Source organism: Ambystoma mexicanum, chromosome 6p (assembly GCF_040938575.1).
Source record: "Ambystoma mexicanum isolate Mex_15411 chromosome 6p, UKY_AmexF1_1, whole genome shotgun sequence".
NCBI lineage: Eukaryota > Metazoa > Chordata > Amphibia > Caudata > Ambystomatidae > Ambystoma > Ambystoma mexicanum.
In genome coordinates, this window is record NC_090935.1 from 1123294188 (window position 1) to 1123308894 (window position 14707).

Sequence of the window (14707 nt, forward strand, 5' to 3'; positions counted from 1 at the left end):
GATTTACCGTACATCGTGGAAACAGACGCTTCAAGCAACGCCATTGCCGTATTGTCTCAACAAAATCCTGAAACCGGATGCCTTCAACCCATTGCCTTTTGGTCAAGGAAATTTTCCCCAGCAGAATTAAACTATGCAATTTCTGAGAAAGAACTCCTAGCAATCAAAAGCGCACTGTGTGAATGGCGACATTACTAACTAGGAGCAAAACACACCATCACAATAATAACAGATCATCGGAACTTGCAATACTTACGTTCAGCAAAAGCTCAGTTTTCTAGGCAGCTCCGTTGGGCCCTATCCTTAATGGAATACGACTTTGTAATCACCTACCGCCCCGGAGTTAAGAATGGGAAAGCGGATGCGTTATCCCGCATTGGCACAGGAGAGGAAGTCTACAATGTCCCTAACCCGGTGGAGATCATACCCAGCCATAAAATGCTCAGCCTCTGCATCGGCCCATCTCCGTTAAATACTCTGCAGGAAACAATAAAAGAAAATATGTCTGAAGAAGACCTACTGGCTTGGGACACGAAGGGAGATCAGTTCACCATTCAAGACAAACTACCATACTACCAAAAACGCATCTACGTTCAAACTAAGGATCTGCATCAAGCAATCATATCAGACTACCACGACTCGCTGTTAGAAGCCCATCCGGGTATAGCCAAAACCATGAAGAAAGTAAGCAAATCTTATTGGTGGCCAACTTGGCGAGAAGATATTGCCACCTACATAGGCACCTGTGAGGTGTGTGCACAATACAAAACATCTAGGCAAAAACCAGCTGGCCTCCTTCAGCCAATAACCATTCCCCCAGCACCCTGGCACACAGTACCAATGGACTTCGTCACTGATCTACCTCCTAACTCAGGTTATAATGCCATCCTCGTAGTAGTGGACCTCTTCTCCAAAATGGCCCATTTGATAGCTCTAAAGGGTATTCCCTCAGCTCAGACCCTGGCGCAGGTTTTTCTAGACCAAATAGTCAAGTTACATGGATTCCTTACCATAATCGTTTCTGACTGAGGCAGCTAATTTGTATCTCGTTTTTGGAAAAAATGTTGTGCCCTGGCAAGAGTAGAAGTCTGTCTGTCTTCTAGTCACCACCCTCAAACGGACAGCCAAACCGAGCGCATGAACCAGACCATGGAACAGTATTTGCGCTGTCTATTACACCAAACAAGCTGAAGCTGGACAGAAATTCTTTGGATGGCAGAGTATGCCTACAACAACTCAACACATTCATCAACCCAAGCAACACCCTTCTTTACTATATATGGTCAAAACCCCAGAACGTCGGTATATGATCCGCCAGAAAAGATTGAAACCCCTGCAATAAAGAATCTACATGCCAGCATCATGAAAGCAGCCAGAGAAGACATCAGGAACCTACAGCAAGCCAAAGAAACACAGAAAAGAAACGCTGATCGCCATCGACGAAAAGCCCCAGATTATCAAGTGGGAGACTTGGTCTGGCTGGCAACTAGACACATTGCTTTAAAGGGTCCCAAGAAATTTCAGCCTAGATACATCGGCCCGTATACAATAGAAAAAGTAATTAATCCAGCAGCCATGAGACTGGCGTTACCTCAACATATGCGTATACATCCCGTATTTCACGTGTCACTATTAAAACCAGCACACCCAGGAACCCGAACTTCCACACCTCCTGCACCCATACAAGTGGTTGAAGAAGCACCAGAATATGAAGTAAAGAACATATTAGATTCCAAACAAGTTAATGTTAATGTTAAAGGATATTTGTACCGTGCACTATCACCACCGGAGTGGTCCCCTGGCGCTCTGGCGGCTCTGAAATAGGGGAGGGGGTGAGTTAGTGGGAATAAGCTGGAAAAGTGCAAGAGAGCAGTGATGTGCTGTTGGCAGCCTCAGCCCGGTGGGTCCGTTGGCTGGCCTTGGGGTGTTTTACGGTCGGTAGTCGTCGTATGCTGTTGTGCGAGTCTATGTGTGGTTTGTTTTGTTGTTGCAGTGTAGTGAAGGTTGTGCGGATTGTTGTGTAGTAGGCTTTTGGTTGTGTTTGGTTAGGGTTTGAGAGGTGTATGCAGAGGGGTGAAATTGTTAGTGGATTGGTTAATTGGCATTGCTGGCCTTGCAGTTATGTCTAGGTGTGATGCTTGCTATCGTTCACCATTCCATCTGAGTGTGGCACTTGCTAATCTTCAATATCATATCTAGATGTAAGGCAGGCTAGTGATCAGGATTACATCTAAGTGTGGCACATGCTAACATTCACATTTCTATCTAGATGCGGCGCAGGCTAAAGTTAAGAATTCCATCTAAGTGTGGCACATGCTAACATTCATAATCCTATCTAGATGTGATGCAGGCTAAAGTTAAGAATTCCATCTAAGTGTGGCACATGCTAACATTCATAATCCTATCTAGATGTGACGCAGGCTAAAGTTAAGAATTCCATCTAAGTGTGGCACATGCTAACAAACATGCTAACAAGTACGAAAGACTCTGTATTATTTGATTGACTGGAAGGGGTATGGACCCCAGGAAAGATCATGGGAACCCAGCACGCACTTGCATGCCCCCCAATTGGTGCGGAAATTCCATCGGGACCATCCTGAGAAACCAAAGCCCTAAAACACACATTTGGGAGGGGTCTTGAAGGGGAAGATTGTCATGGGTATCAGGCAGGAAGTTGGGGCAAGCCGGGTGGAGGCTTGTCAGGCCTGGCATAGGCACACAAAGAACCCATAACAAATCCCTCCTTTCATTCCTTCCTAGTGTTTGTAGTAACTTCCTGGTTCCCACTTCCTGTTGCCAAACAAGAAGTGCATGATAACTCATGAGCTCTCTAGTGTTTGGCTGTGGCTGGCTATATAAGCCACACCCAAGATTCTTCCAGTGCTTCGTGTTGCTTACTGTGAGCTGTATCAGCAACACACTTGCCGTGCTCTGGATCAGCCAGCATCTGCCTACCTGCTCCGGATCATCCTGTTTCTGCTTACCTGCTCTGGATCATCCTGCTTCTGCTTACCTGCTCCGGATCATCCTGCTTTTGCTTACCTGCTCCGGATCATCCTACTTCTGCTTGCCCACTCTGGATCATTCAGCTTCAGCTTACCTGGTTCTTATTCCACGCCGCAGCTATCTCCAGTCAAGAGGGGACTTCTACACCGGCACCTGTAAGAACAAAAAGGAACAGCTTTAACACGCGCATATCAGTAACGCTGCGCATACTCACCGAATCTTCTTGCCACGCTGGAATCCAGGTTAGATGCACGAGCGCACAAAGTCCTGTAAGAAAGAAGAGACATTATTAATTGCGCTCGCTCCAATAATGCGGACACTTATTTCACTGCGCTCTCTCTACGCGGTGCATACTTACCAAAAGCCTCCATGCAAACTTACCTAACCACCAAGTCTCTAGTAGAGCTGAAGCCGGACTCGAGGTGCTAATACCACATAATTTCTCCTGCAAGGGAAAGGGAGAGACATTACCAGGCATGCTTGAATTGAAGGCGCTGCGCAAGCCTACCAGCAGCTAGCTTCTACACGCAGCGCTACTCACCCACAAAAATACCGGCAAACAAAGGCAATACGGACAATTTTGGACACTCAACATTCTCCACGCAACGTTCACTTGTGGAAAGGACTTTCTAGCCAGTGAAGAAACTGGCGCCTTGAACTCTCGGGCCTTGCTGTGAAGGTATAAAACAGCGTTTGCCATCTGAACTCAGACTACAGACATTGGCACCTATCACATGAGTGAATCGCGCCCCTGCAAGTGCAGGATGGAGTGCACACCCTACTAAAGATCAAGGTATTCCTCTGGGTGAAAAAGGGGAAGTGAAGACTCGGGGTCAAGGGTGGCTCGTCCATCGCTCCTGCAGAGACACAGGTGAGTGTGACAGCAGGGGGTCTTTCTCATGCCACTTTGCATATAGTTTACAGTGCAACATTTAAATCTTTCAGACTCGATTTTGTGGGGGTAACCTCTGAAGTGTGTGGTCTTTGTGAAGGAACCACAAATCAGAAGCACAGACATGAACAGTTAAGGCATCCCAGAAGTGAATTCTTAACCTGTCTTGTTTTTTCAAGAGCTCCTTACTTCTTACAGCTAATGAAGATTACAAAAGCTTGCAAATAAATTACTTTGTTACCCTAGCTAAGGTGTCCACCTGTTAATTTTTGGATCAAGACTTATTATGCTGCCCATGGGTAAAACAGCACAAGCAAACTGAGACAAAAAGTTTAAAAAAGCCAACTTAACCTATTGTTAAGGGGAAACCTATGAGCCTTTGGATTTGCCAAAATTCTATGGTTGATAACTTTGGATCTGTTGGATGCATTAGCATGACATTTGCAAAACATATTATATGGCCGGGGTTGCTCAAACGCTAAGAATGTAGTGCAAATTTGTCCAGCAATTCAAAAGAAAAATGTTGTGTTGTTTCCCTTTTCAATTGTATAAGGAAAATCCACATTTTTTAAACAACTTGAAAGATTTTTACCAAATTTGTTTTGAAAGCAGTCAGAAGCACTAAAATGCATGCCTGTTAGTTTGATTGAAATCTGTCCATAATAATTTTTTTCAGTGAAGAGCAGGGTACCAGGTGAACCAAAACCTTTTATATATCCCCCATCATGCATTTCCAGAATAATGGCTTTTCAGGTTTGAAAACTGGCTATTTAAAAATCGTAGAGTTTTACGTCTATGCGAGAGAAAAAACATCTAAATGTTTAAAATGATATATGATGCATTTCTTTGAGCTATCTTTTAATGTATTCTGGATGTTGGGAGTGTTAGTGTGGCGTATTAGTGAAGTTCTGGGGAATCTGGATGTTCGAGAAATCCTTTTTATTTCCAGCAATTTTACAACATCATGATTTACGACCATGATAGAAAAAGCATTGAAAAAGAGATAAAGAATGAAAATATTTTATTAAGGGAGATGACTTTTAATTACATTTACAAAGGAATCCCACGTTAGGGATTGCTTTGTAAATATAATTAAAATAATGTGTTTGGTGTGTTCAAGGATCAAGGAGAATTGGAGCTGGAAGGTATGTCGAAGAGAAGGAAAACTGCAGGGTTTTTTTTATTTACACATGTGCCACAGAGGTGCGAGAGCATCCAGCATGCGTAGTCATTATAGGTCATTTGAAATGGGTGTGCATTTCGCATCAGGTTCAGAAAACATCTCAGTGTCTCCTGTGGTGGAAACATCTTGCTATGACATTGAGATTTTTATGCATATGACATGCATGAAAAAACATAATTAAAGGGCTACTTTACATTGGGCAGAAGGGAAGAAGTGAGAATGAACCAGTAATCTTAATTGAAAAGCTTTGTTGTAGTGTGCGTTGGTGCAGAGCTAGTTTGGGATTATTGGGTTATTAGGTAAACACTGAGATGTCTCCCATGATGCATTGCTGGAATAGAGTTTTTTTTGGTTTTGAAAATCTGCCATTGCAAAATTGCCATGTTTTTCCTTCGTGGGAGAGACAAATCACCCTAATTATTTTTAAGAACATGCTTAAAGTAGTTTTTTGGGATTGTTGACCAATGTTTGAAGGTAGTGTAGCTTTGGGGAATGCTATTGGTATGGATTAGTGTTGTTCTGGAGTTCTTGGATGCCAGAGAAATCCTTTTCTCAAGCAATGTTATGACATTGCAGTGTGACAGCTTGACGCTTTACTAGTCAGGGGCTCTCAACACCCTTTTTGTGGGGAAAACCGATTCTGACAGATGTGCCACCCAGAGGGTTGGATTCCTTGGTCTCAGAATCCCACCGTGGGAAGAGCATAGCCACAAAACCATAGGCTAGAGACATCTGGGAGGCACTACATATCCCAGCATTCCTACAGTATAAACATCATAGACCCTGGGGCTGAATGTCATATTAAGATGGGAGAGATGCATCAATGAAAAGCCCCCTCGGGTTTCTCTGAGCAGATTTAAATTACTAGTTCCCTGACTGCTTCAACTGGATAGATTAAGAGTAGCATAAGCCAGAAGGGTGCTGGTGTCTTCAGAGCTCCTCAGAGCAGCAGACAGATACTTCTGAGTTCCAAGATGGCCAGAGGTTCATGCATGCCTTTAAAAACTCATAAACAGTTGAACAGGTAAACCGCGTGTCTGTAAACTCTGCATTTCCAATTATCCAATCTCAGACTTCCTTAAGTAATTACTTAAGGGCCTATCTAGGGGCCAATTAGGAAAAAGGAAATCAAGTACAATTGGAACGAGCTAATCCGTTAGGTCTGCTCACGAGAAAGCTCACAGCCTCATGTGCATGAAAGAGGCTACAAACAGTAATTTGTTGTCTTGGACACTGAGTGATGGACGTGTTTACCACTGCTCAATGCCTATAAGGGAGACTGCTGCCTGATATGAGGAAACCTTGGAGAGTTTCTGACGCAGAAGCAAGAGAATAACCTTCCTTTTTGTCCTTGAGAAAAATGGAAGAGTCCACCTGGGAGAATATAGAACTGATGAAGGCGAGACTTTTGCACCCAAGGCCTGGCAAGGAAGGCTCTAAAAGAGATGTATCATGGGGCTTTGAGTTTGGAGTACATCTGCTAGAAAGAAATGGAAAACCTGGTGAAATATTTGCCAGGAGAGTGCCTAGAGTTTTATATCTGATAACTGGTGAGAATGATGACAGGGACATTTGAAATATTGTGAAAGTGAGACCTGGTTGAAAGGAAACTAGGGGAATGCAGAGAATTGAGATGACTGTCAAAAATGGGCATCGGTAGAATACCAAGACTTGTGTTTGTTATACCTGGTGAAATGGATTTTAGGGAAATCCAGAACTTGGTGAAGTGGAAGGCTAGTGAATGGGACACCAGGAAGACCTTGATAGCAGAAAGAGTTAAACATAGTTAGAGGAATGCCAGGGGAATTCAGAGGCTGGCGAAAGAAGAAACCTGGTGTAAAGGTTGCCAGAAAACCTCCTTAGTGTTGGGCAAGTAACAGGGCTGGTGGGAGAGACCCCGAGCAAATCCCTGAGAATCAAGATGGAGGCATCTGGTGGGAGAGGCGCCAGAAAGCTAGCAAGAAGCCGGGCAGTATAGAAACCCCTTGATGCTGTGAGAACACCTGAAGGGAGACCAAGGGCATACAGTATTAATATACGTCAGAACATTTATATTGATAGTTTGTGGATCTTTCTGTTGGCTGCAACATTTTTGTTGGTAGTCTCTTTGGAACTTTATCTTGAATAGCATAAATTGTACCTGGAGGGATAACGCCTGATTATTGATATGTTCGAATCCCGCTCTCGCGCTTAGAAACTGGCCTCCAGTATTAAGTGCGTTATTAAGAACAATTATAATTCATATTATTTTTATTTAAACAACACATTTGAGGTTAGGAATACCTCGACCCCCTCACTTTCGGGTTGGCAAATCCCTTACACCTTTTACATAGCCGTATACATTTTACATAGACTTACATACTTTTCATAGCCATTACTTTTTGGTTTTTAGTTATTTCCCCTAGACACTATAAGTCTCATCCTGAGACAAATTTTGATTCATGGCTTAGTTCAACCCGATCATGGGTTGCCTAGATTGAACAATTGTTTGAACTCGCCATTTATGGTATCAAAATTGGGATTCGAATACCTGACACAATGTCCAACCCACTTAGCAAATAGTGCTTCAACTATGATTGAATCCGAAAGTCTAATAAGCAAATCCCTGTTCCACCTAAGGGAAGACAAGAGGAATACGGAAAGGGAAGAATGCTCCACAACAGGCCTGCATTTTTTCCCCATCATCCCCGAGGCATATACACCAATCCATAGATCCCCTGGAGAAACTGTTAACATCTTTATAGCACCTAGGAATACATGATACCAGTGAAAGAAAAAGCACTGATGCAAGACGATTTACAACTGGAGCTAGAATACAACTGCTGTGTCTATATGACTTCACCCACTAGCGATATAGCTTTCCTGTAACCCCTCCCCTGCCAGCACACCATTGGAGCAATCTGGCTATACTCCCCATCAAGGATCCAGAAGGTAGGGGTGGTAGCCCAACTCCAGTACAACCTCCTGCCTATCAACGTGGGAAACAAAACCATGGTATCTTTCATACAGGAAGAACACGGGACAGTGAGGGAGGAGTAAAAGCGGAAGCTAGCCAGACCTTGTCTGGAACACTTAGACCTGGAGATGGTGGGTCCCACGCTGGAGAAAGAGTGTGTCAAATCCACCCAGAGACCTCAATATCACTGCGCAAATGCTCAACATCCTATTAAAGACCAACCTGGGGTGAGGATAAAGAAGATGGTGACTGAGCTTTCTATGGGAGGCCACTTGAGATTAGAAGATTATCAAAAGGAAAGAATGGAGGACTCCTACCAGAACGTGGACCAGAGACACCAAACAGAGCCCCTGCTCCTCAGGGCCTTTGGGGAAGGTTTTATGGAGATTCACCTACGATGAAACAGCTGCAGAAACACATACAGTCCATAGAAATAAGGCAGAGGACCCCCAACTCGTTGCTGAGGTGATGTGCCTCACTACTGATGAAGTGTCCCAATGTCTGAATCTGAAAGAGACCATGGCAGTTTGGAGTTGGAAGGTTACCGCTGTTCAGAGAACATTATCTGCCATCCAAAGGGTAATGAGGGCCTATTTATATTAGACCTAAAAACCCATATCAACTGTGCTGGGAAAGGCTATATATTTCACATGCAGAACACCTTTTTTTACCTAGAACCCAGCCAACCAGAGAAGCTACATTCGGATGTAGGCTAGGATAATCAGCCCATCACCAAAAAACCTGCTGTGGTCATGCTGCCAGATATTGTCCACTTAACAGGTGGGAAAAGCCATTGAAGAGCATCCGTTTACAACTGGCCAACCAGGACAAAGCACACTTCACCAGAGAAGAAACAAATGCAAAGAAAAGCCACCGTAAATAATTCGAAAAGGAGGATCTATGATCTTCACATTGCATCATTTATGACTTCTGGGACCTCATTGCAGAGTCCATGAAATGTGAGAGTGTGACACACATAATATTTAATGGTGATCAATACAACACATAAACGTACTAGAGTGTACGGTGTTAGGAGTAACACTAGTCATAATTTCTTGCAATAAGCATGAGACATCCACTATATAATAAGTATTTACAATCAAGGGTATTCTCATTTATAACGGTGTCCTTAAATTGGTATCTTTTTCTTACAAATGCATACTCTTCAGTTGTGTTCTTCGAGTTGTAACATCAGTCTTCAGGATAAGTTGATTGGAAGTCTCAATGGATGCAAACAAATGTGAGAAAGTCAGCATTTAAGTCATACACAGCATGGCGAAGAGCTTAGTAGGCATGTGTTAGTAGACATTGTAAATAGTATAACTGTGACTTTTGAAAATACTTTAACTATGACTTTCCAACAGTCCACAAAATGATACAACATTAGAGGACACAGTTTGTTAAACCCCTTTCTTTACATATCAGAACAAAGTAATTGTTACTTTAGCAATAAAAAGCATAGGAAAAGGTCATTATTATGTTGGGTCACTTGTAAATAGCAATTGCAATGAAACGGAATCACATGTTTCAAGGACCAAACATTAACACTACAAAGAAGATAAGATACTCTACTGCTTGAACATCTGTTGTTCATAAAGTATATGAAATTGTAAATTGCATGTGCATAAACTACTTTCTAGAGGCTATTCTTTCATTCGTTTTGATGCTGGAAAAATACTTCTCTTTTCTCTTAATTAGATGGGCGCAACATACTGACAGGATTTATTACATTTGTGTCTGTATCCAGCATTCTGCTCCCATAGAATATGTTTCTCTCATGTCTTACGAGAAGGCAAGACACTTTTACACTATGGCAAATATTTTCCAGGGATTTTGTAAGCACTCTCATGATTGATGTTTTATCTGTTCTGTTGTCATAAGAAATGTCATACATAATGTCATAAAGGATGTCACTGATAATGACTTAAGTGGTCCCATTGTTGTCATAAGTGATGGCATATGTGACATCAGTGATGTCCTCTGTGATGTCATCACTGTGCTATAATTTCCAGTGCTATCACTGATTATGTCATGAGTGATGCCATAAATGATAACATGTGCTGTCTTCGATGTTGTATTCTATGATGTTATCATTGTGCTCCTGGGCTGCCAAAAAGGAGGGGTCGGAGTTAAGATGATGTATCTTACAATGCCTGGTGAATTTCAATGGTTCTGTTGTGTTAAACTGGCAGCCCCATTAGCATCTCACTATGATGAGAATAAGCACTCTGCAGATGATATGTAGTGGGGGGTTTTGGAGAAAGTGAAAATGGAATGAAATATGTAGAGCAGGTACCACTCAAGATAATACCACTTGAGAAATGTTGACACAGCTCATACAACTTGAATTATGTGGACCACACACAATGTCTGCTGAATGAGAGACACTATAAAACTGTATAATTAAATGTGGTAATCTCTTGCCATCTCTTTCCTATGCAAGTAGTGCTTATGCCATTTAAAACAGCTATGTAATTTTACACATTTCCTATTCCCCTTTTTCTTTAGGGCTATTAGGTAGTGCTTCAGCATCACATATAAGCCGAAACCATTGCCTTGTAGTACAGGTCAGCATATGCGTAGGGATTCAAAGCTTATAGGTGCTGTTTGATCATTTACCCACTCATGCTTATCCCTATGGCCATTACCGCCCACTTCTTGGCCCTACATTCCTAAAACACATCCTCCTGGGATCTCTTTGAGCTACCTTTATCAAGCTTACCATCCCCCACATTATTTAAAAAAATGTGATTAAAATAAACGTGGTCGTTTCACGGTAATCCTTGTAATGCACAACCGGTTTCTCATGTGTAGTTGTGCTGCAGTCTTTTTGTGCAAAAAAGTGCTTTACATGTACGTTTCTCCAGGTACTATTTTTTTCATATTCTTACGTTTTTAATCATATTCTGTCACCATGCATCTAGAAATGAAGAGTATAGTACTTTGTTTTCCCCATAAGAATTAAACTCCAAAGGGGACATTAAGTAACGTTGGTGTATGCCTTCTAAAGAGAGAGCTCAGTACAGTAGATACAATATCATTTTTATTTTTTGCAGTTTACTTTGGCACCATAATTTAAATTCAGATTGAATAATTTCTACTTTTTTCTGTAACATGTATTGTGTTAGAGTGATGACACAGTTCAGGCTGGCAAGTAGGACTTTGGAACTTTGCCATAAATGTTAACAGCATTTCCTACATTTTTGTGACCCTAGTGGGTATGGTTACATTCAGAGGTGTTTTTCCCCAGATAAAGGGGTGATTTCCAAAATTCATTGGAGTTACATCCGTTTGCCCGTGTTCATGATTAAAGTCTAAATGTGTGCCTTTACTTCAAGGACTCTTACTTTAATCTTCAGAGTGGAGCATGGGATTTCAGAGTAATTTGTGTACTTTCTTTTTAACAATGAATGATACTAGATGTATAATTTGCTTGATTTGGATTTCCATGTGGGATCGCCGAGTATCTAACAAGAGATTACCTGATTTAATTGTGCAGAAAGTGGACCACAGAGGGGGTTCAATTCAGATGTTGTTGTCATGTAGGGAGTAGACTTGGATATTCAATGTGTGGGCATATGATTCAGGGCTGAATAAACAGCTAGAATGAGCAAACTTTGAAATTGATTTTGCCCAGGTGTGATCTTTGAACCTGTTATTATATTATTTACATTAGAATGCTTTGACATAATAGTGCATGTGGTCTAGGTGTTCAACAACAGAAGATTAAATTACAAAATTGGGGCTCCTAAAATGTGGGGGAGTTTTGAGACACCAGTGGCCTAGTTGTTTATTATTCCAAATGGCAGCCATTTTGAGTTGCTTTAATCCATGGTAAACATGGTCTAGTTGTTGAACAGGAAGTTCTATCGGGTTTACTTCCTATTTAAGTGCGATGGACCTTTTGACTTTTACAAGCATGCTGGCACAAATGTTGGTGATCCTGGCTTTTGAGCTAAGTAAGTAAAACATTTGTTTATATCTTTGTCAATACCTCTGAAGGACTCACTTACAATTTAGTTTGCTTTCTTGTTTTTTTCAGAGATTTAAGCACTTTTGGTTTTTGCCATTTATCAGGATGCATTTGTTTTTTTGATCCCCTACTCTTACAGGGGGTAAGTAATAGCTTAATCATTTTTATCCCATGTGTGATATATAATCTTTGTAGGTGTTATGGAGACAGGTTTCCATAATTATTTAAAGGGGAAGTTCTCTCAGAAATTGTATTGCCCCAATAGATAGAGCATGTATTTTTGAGCATATATCGATTGGGCAGACATTTTTTTTCAAATGCATCTTACCTCCGATTTTCTGACATTTAAAAATGAGTACCTCACAGGTCGTAAACTGCCTTCTTGTGATAACCTTATACGTTGATCAATCACCCTACGTTCAAGCGACCCCACGTCAATAAATCATAACTCCCGCCCCTCAAGCTGACATTGACATGTCAAACCGATATGCTATTCCTGTTTTCATGATGTTGGTGCATGGTGTAGCCAAACGTACGCTGTCATCAACTATGTCATCACGTTAACTAACGCCACACACACACACACACACACACACACACACACACACACACACACACACACACACACACACACACACACACACACACACACACACACACACACACACACACACACACACACACACACACACACACACACACACACACACACACACACACACACACACACACACACACACACACACACACACACACACACACACACACACACACACACACACACACACACACACACACACACACACACACACACACACACTTTACTTGATTTTCACAAAACGAAGCAAACAATTTACATTTTCAATAAATACTCATAGTCGGAATTTACCAAGTTGGTATATTACTTAATTCAACAGAAACAGTTGAATAAATCCAACGAGATATGGTCCACATAATAAGCGGAAGAACAGAGGGCCCGATTCATGGAATTTTTTGCATGGTTCAAAGTGGCTTTTCACTGCTGAAAAGTGACTTTGCACTGCCGACACAAACCCTGATTCATGGAACTGTGCAAAGTGTATTTTCGCAGTGCAAAGTCAGAGCAAAGTTAATTTTGTACTGCAAAAGTGACTATTACTGCTTGTGCTAATTGCCATTAATTACCATATTAGGTAATTACCACATGCAGTAATGCTTTTTGTGGGGCAGTATATATTGCCTGACAAAAGCTAGCAGTAAGGATGAGCTTCAAATTCAAACTCGTAGTTTGATGTAATGTTATACCATTCGCTATTCTAACATAACAAATGTTTTTTACCACTGCCTGAACTTGTAATCAGGCCCTTAAAGAAGATAGGGCAACGATGGGTAGGACGTTCTTTCGCTGTATGATGAATTAGGCAGTAGCGAAGAATGCAGATATTTTGGTACATGTTCTTCACAGTTGGTTTGCAATACCAAGTTATTCACTGAAAAAGTGCTACTGGTAGTCTGAAAACACATCTCTTTTTTTCATTTTAGTGCCGTTGTATTCCAGCAGTCACTCGAGCCGAAGTGGGACAGCAGCTGGAATCGTGCCACCTCCACTTCCCCCAAGCCACCCCTCTCCTGCTCACAATACCCAAGGCAGCCCACACAACCCACCATCACAATTACCTCCGCTAACAACAGCAGACTCTGTCACGGAAAGGTAAGGGAAGCTTCATTCTGATAGCTACAATTTGGAAGGTGCGTTAGATTGAAAGATAATGAAAACACAACTGTTGTGTGCTTTATGGTGAAGCTGCTACTGAAAATAGACCAACTAGAGTATTCCCTACTGTGGGTAACCAGAATGTCTTCACAGTACTTCTAAAAAGAAAGAACAATTTATCAATGGCTTATTTGTCTCAGAATCTTTCTATGGCATGGCTGTCTCAGTTTTCAGAATGTTGCTAGAATAAATATCATGGGGTAGAAAAGGCACAAATTTGAATCATGACAGTAAAATAATGATCCACTATTGCAACTTCACATTCAGTGTTGCCATTGCATTGCGGCATAAGCAAACTGGACATCCACCCAATGTTATGCAAAACTATTATGCAAAATAACTTCCTCTTAGGCCTGCTAGTTTACCTCCCTTCATGTGGGCACCACCGTGTTTTCTCTGCTAATGGAAAGACTGTAGTTAGCTTCACCCTTTGCTCGAAAATCCAACTTGTCTATGCACATGTGCTTCAACTAGCCACCACTAAAAACCTGTAATTTTAGTTGACTGAAATAAATAAGTTTGCAGTGATTATTGTACAACCGGAGGTGTATAAATATAGTTCCATAGATGAGTTAAAAACAGGAAAATATGTTAAGGGCCTACTGCTGAAATACTGATGTGGTGCAATGCAAATGTTATCACTTGGGGGCAGAGGCAAAGCCAGGATTGTCTAACAAGTGGGGACTGAAGCTAATCTAGTTGTGCCCATCACAATTACACCAATAGCTGTAAATCCCCACACAGTGCTGCTGAGTGGGCATTTTCAGATTTTGGGTAGGCCCTACTCTTTCTACGCCTCCTCAGCAGGGGAGACGTGCAGCCCAGTCAGGGTGCTAGAAATGGAGGCAGAATCCATCAGTCCCCATCCACAAGCTCTCCTTGCCAGCTATGCCCCACTCATTTGGGCTCCTCTTCTGCACCCCCCTTCAATCCCCACTCCCTGG

At 41.9% G+C, this 14707-nt stretch overlaps 1 protein-coding gene across 1 annotated transcript in view; it reads left to right on the plus strand.

The window, feature by feature from the left end:
• The window catches only part of GLIS3 (GLIS family zinc finger 3), a 1977963-nt gene that overhangs the window by 1728565 nt on the left and 234691 nt on the right, over positions 1–14707 (plus strand). The window contains exon 8 of the mRNA XM_069625730.1: positions 13532–13700. Within this exon, the coding sequence (XP_069481831.1) occupies positions 13532–13700 (169 nt within the window). The remainder of the gene's footprint in view (positions 1–13531; positions 13701–14707) is intronic.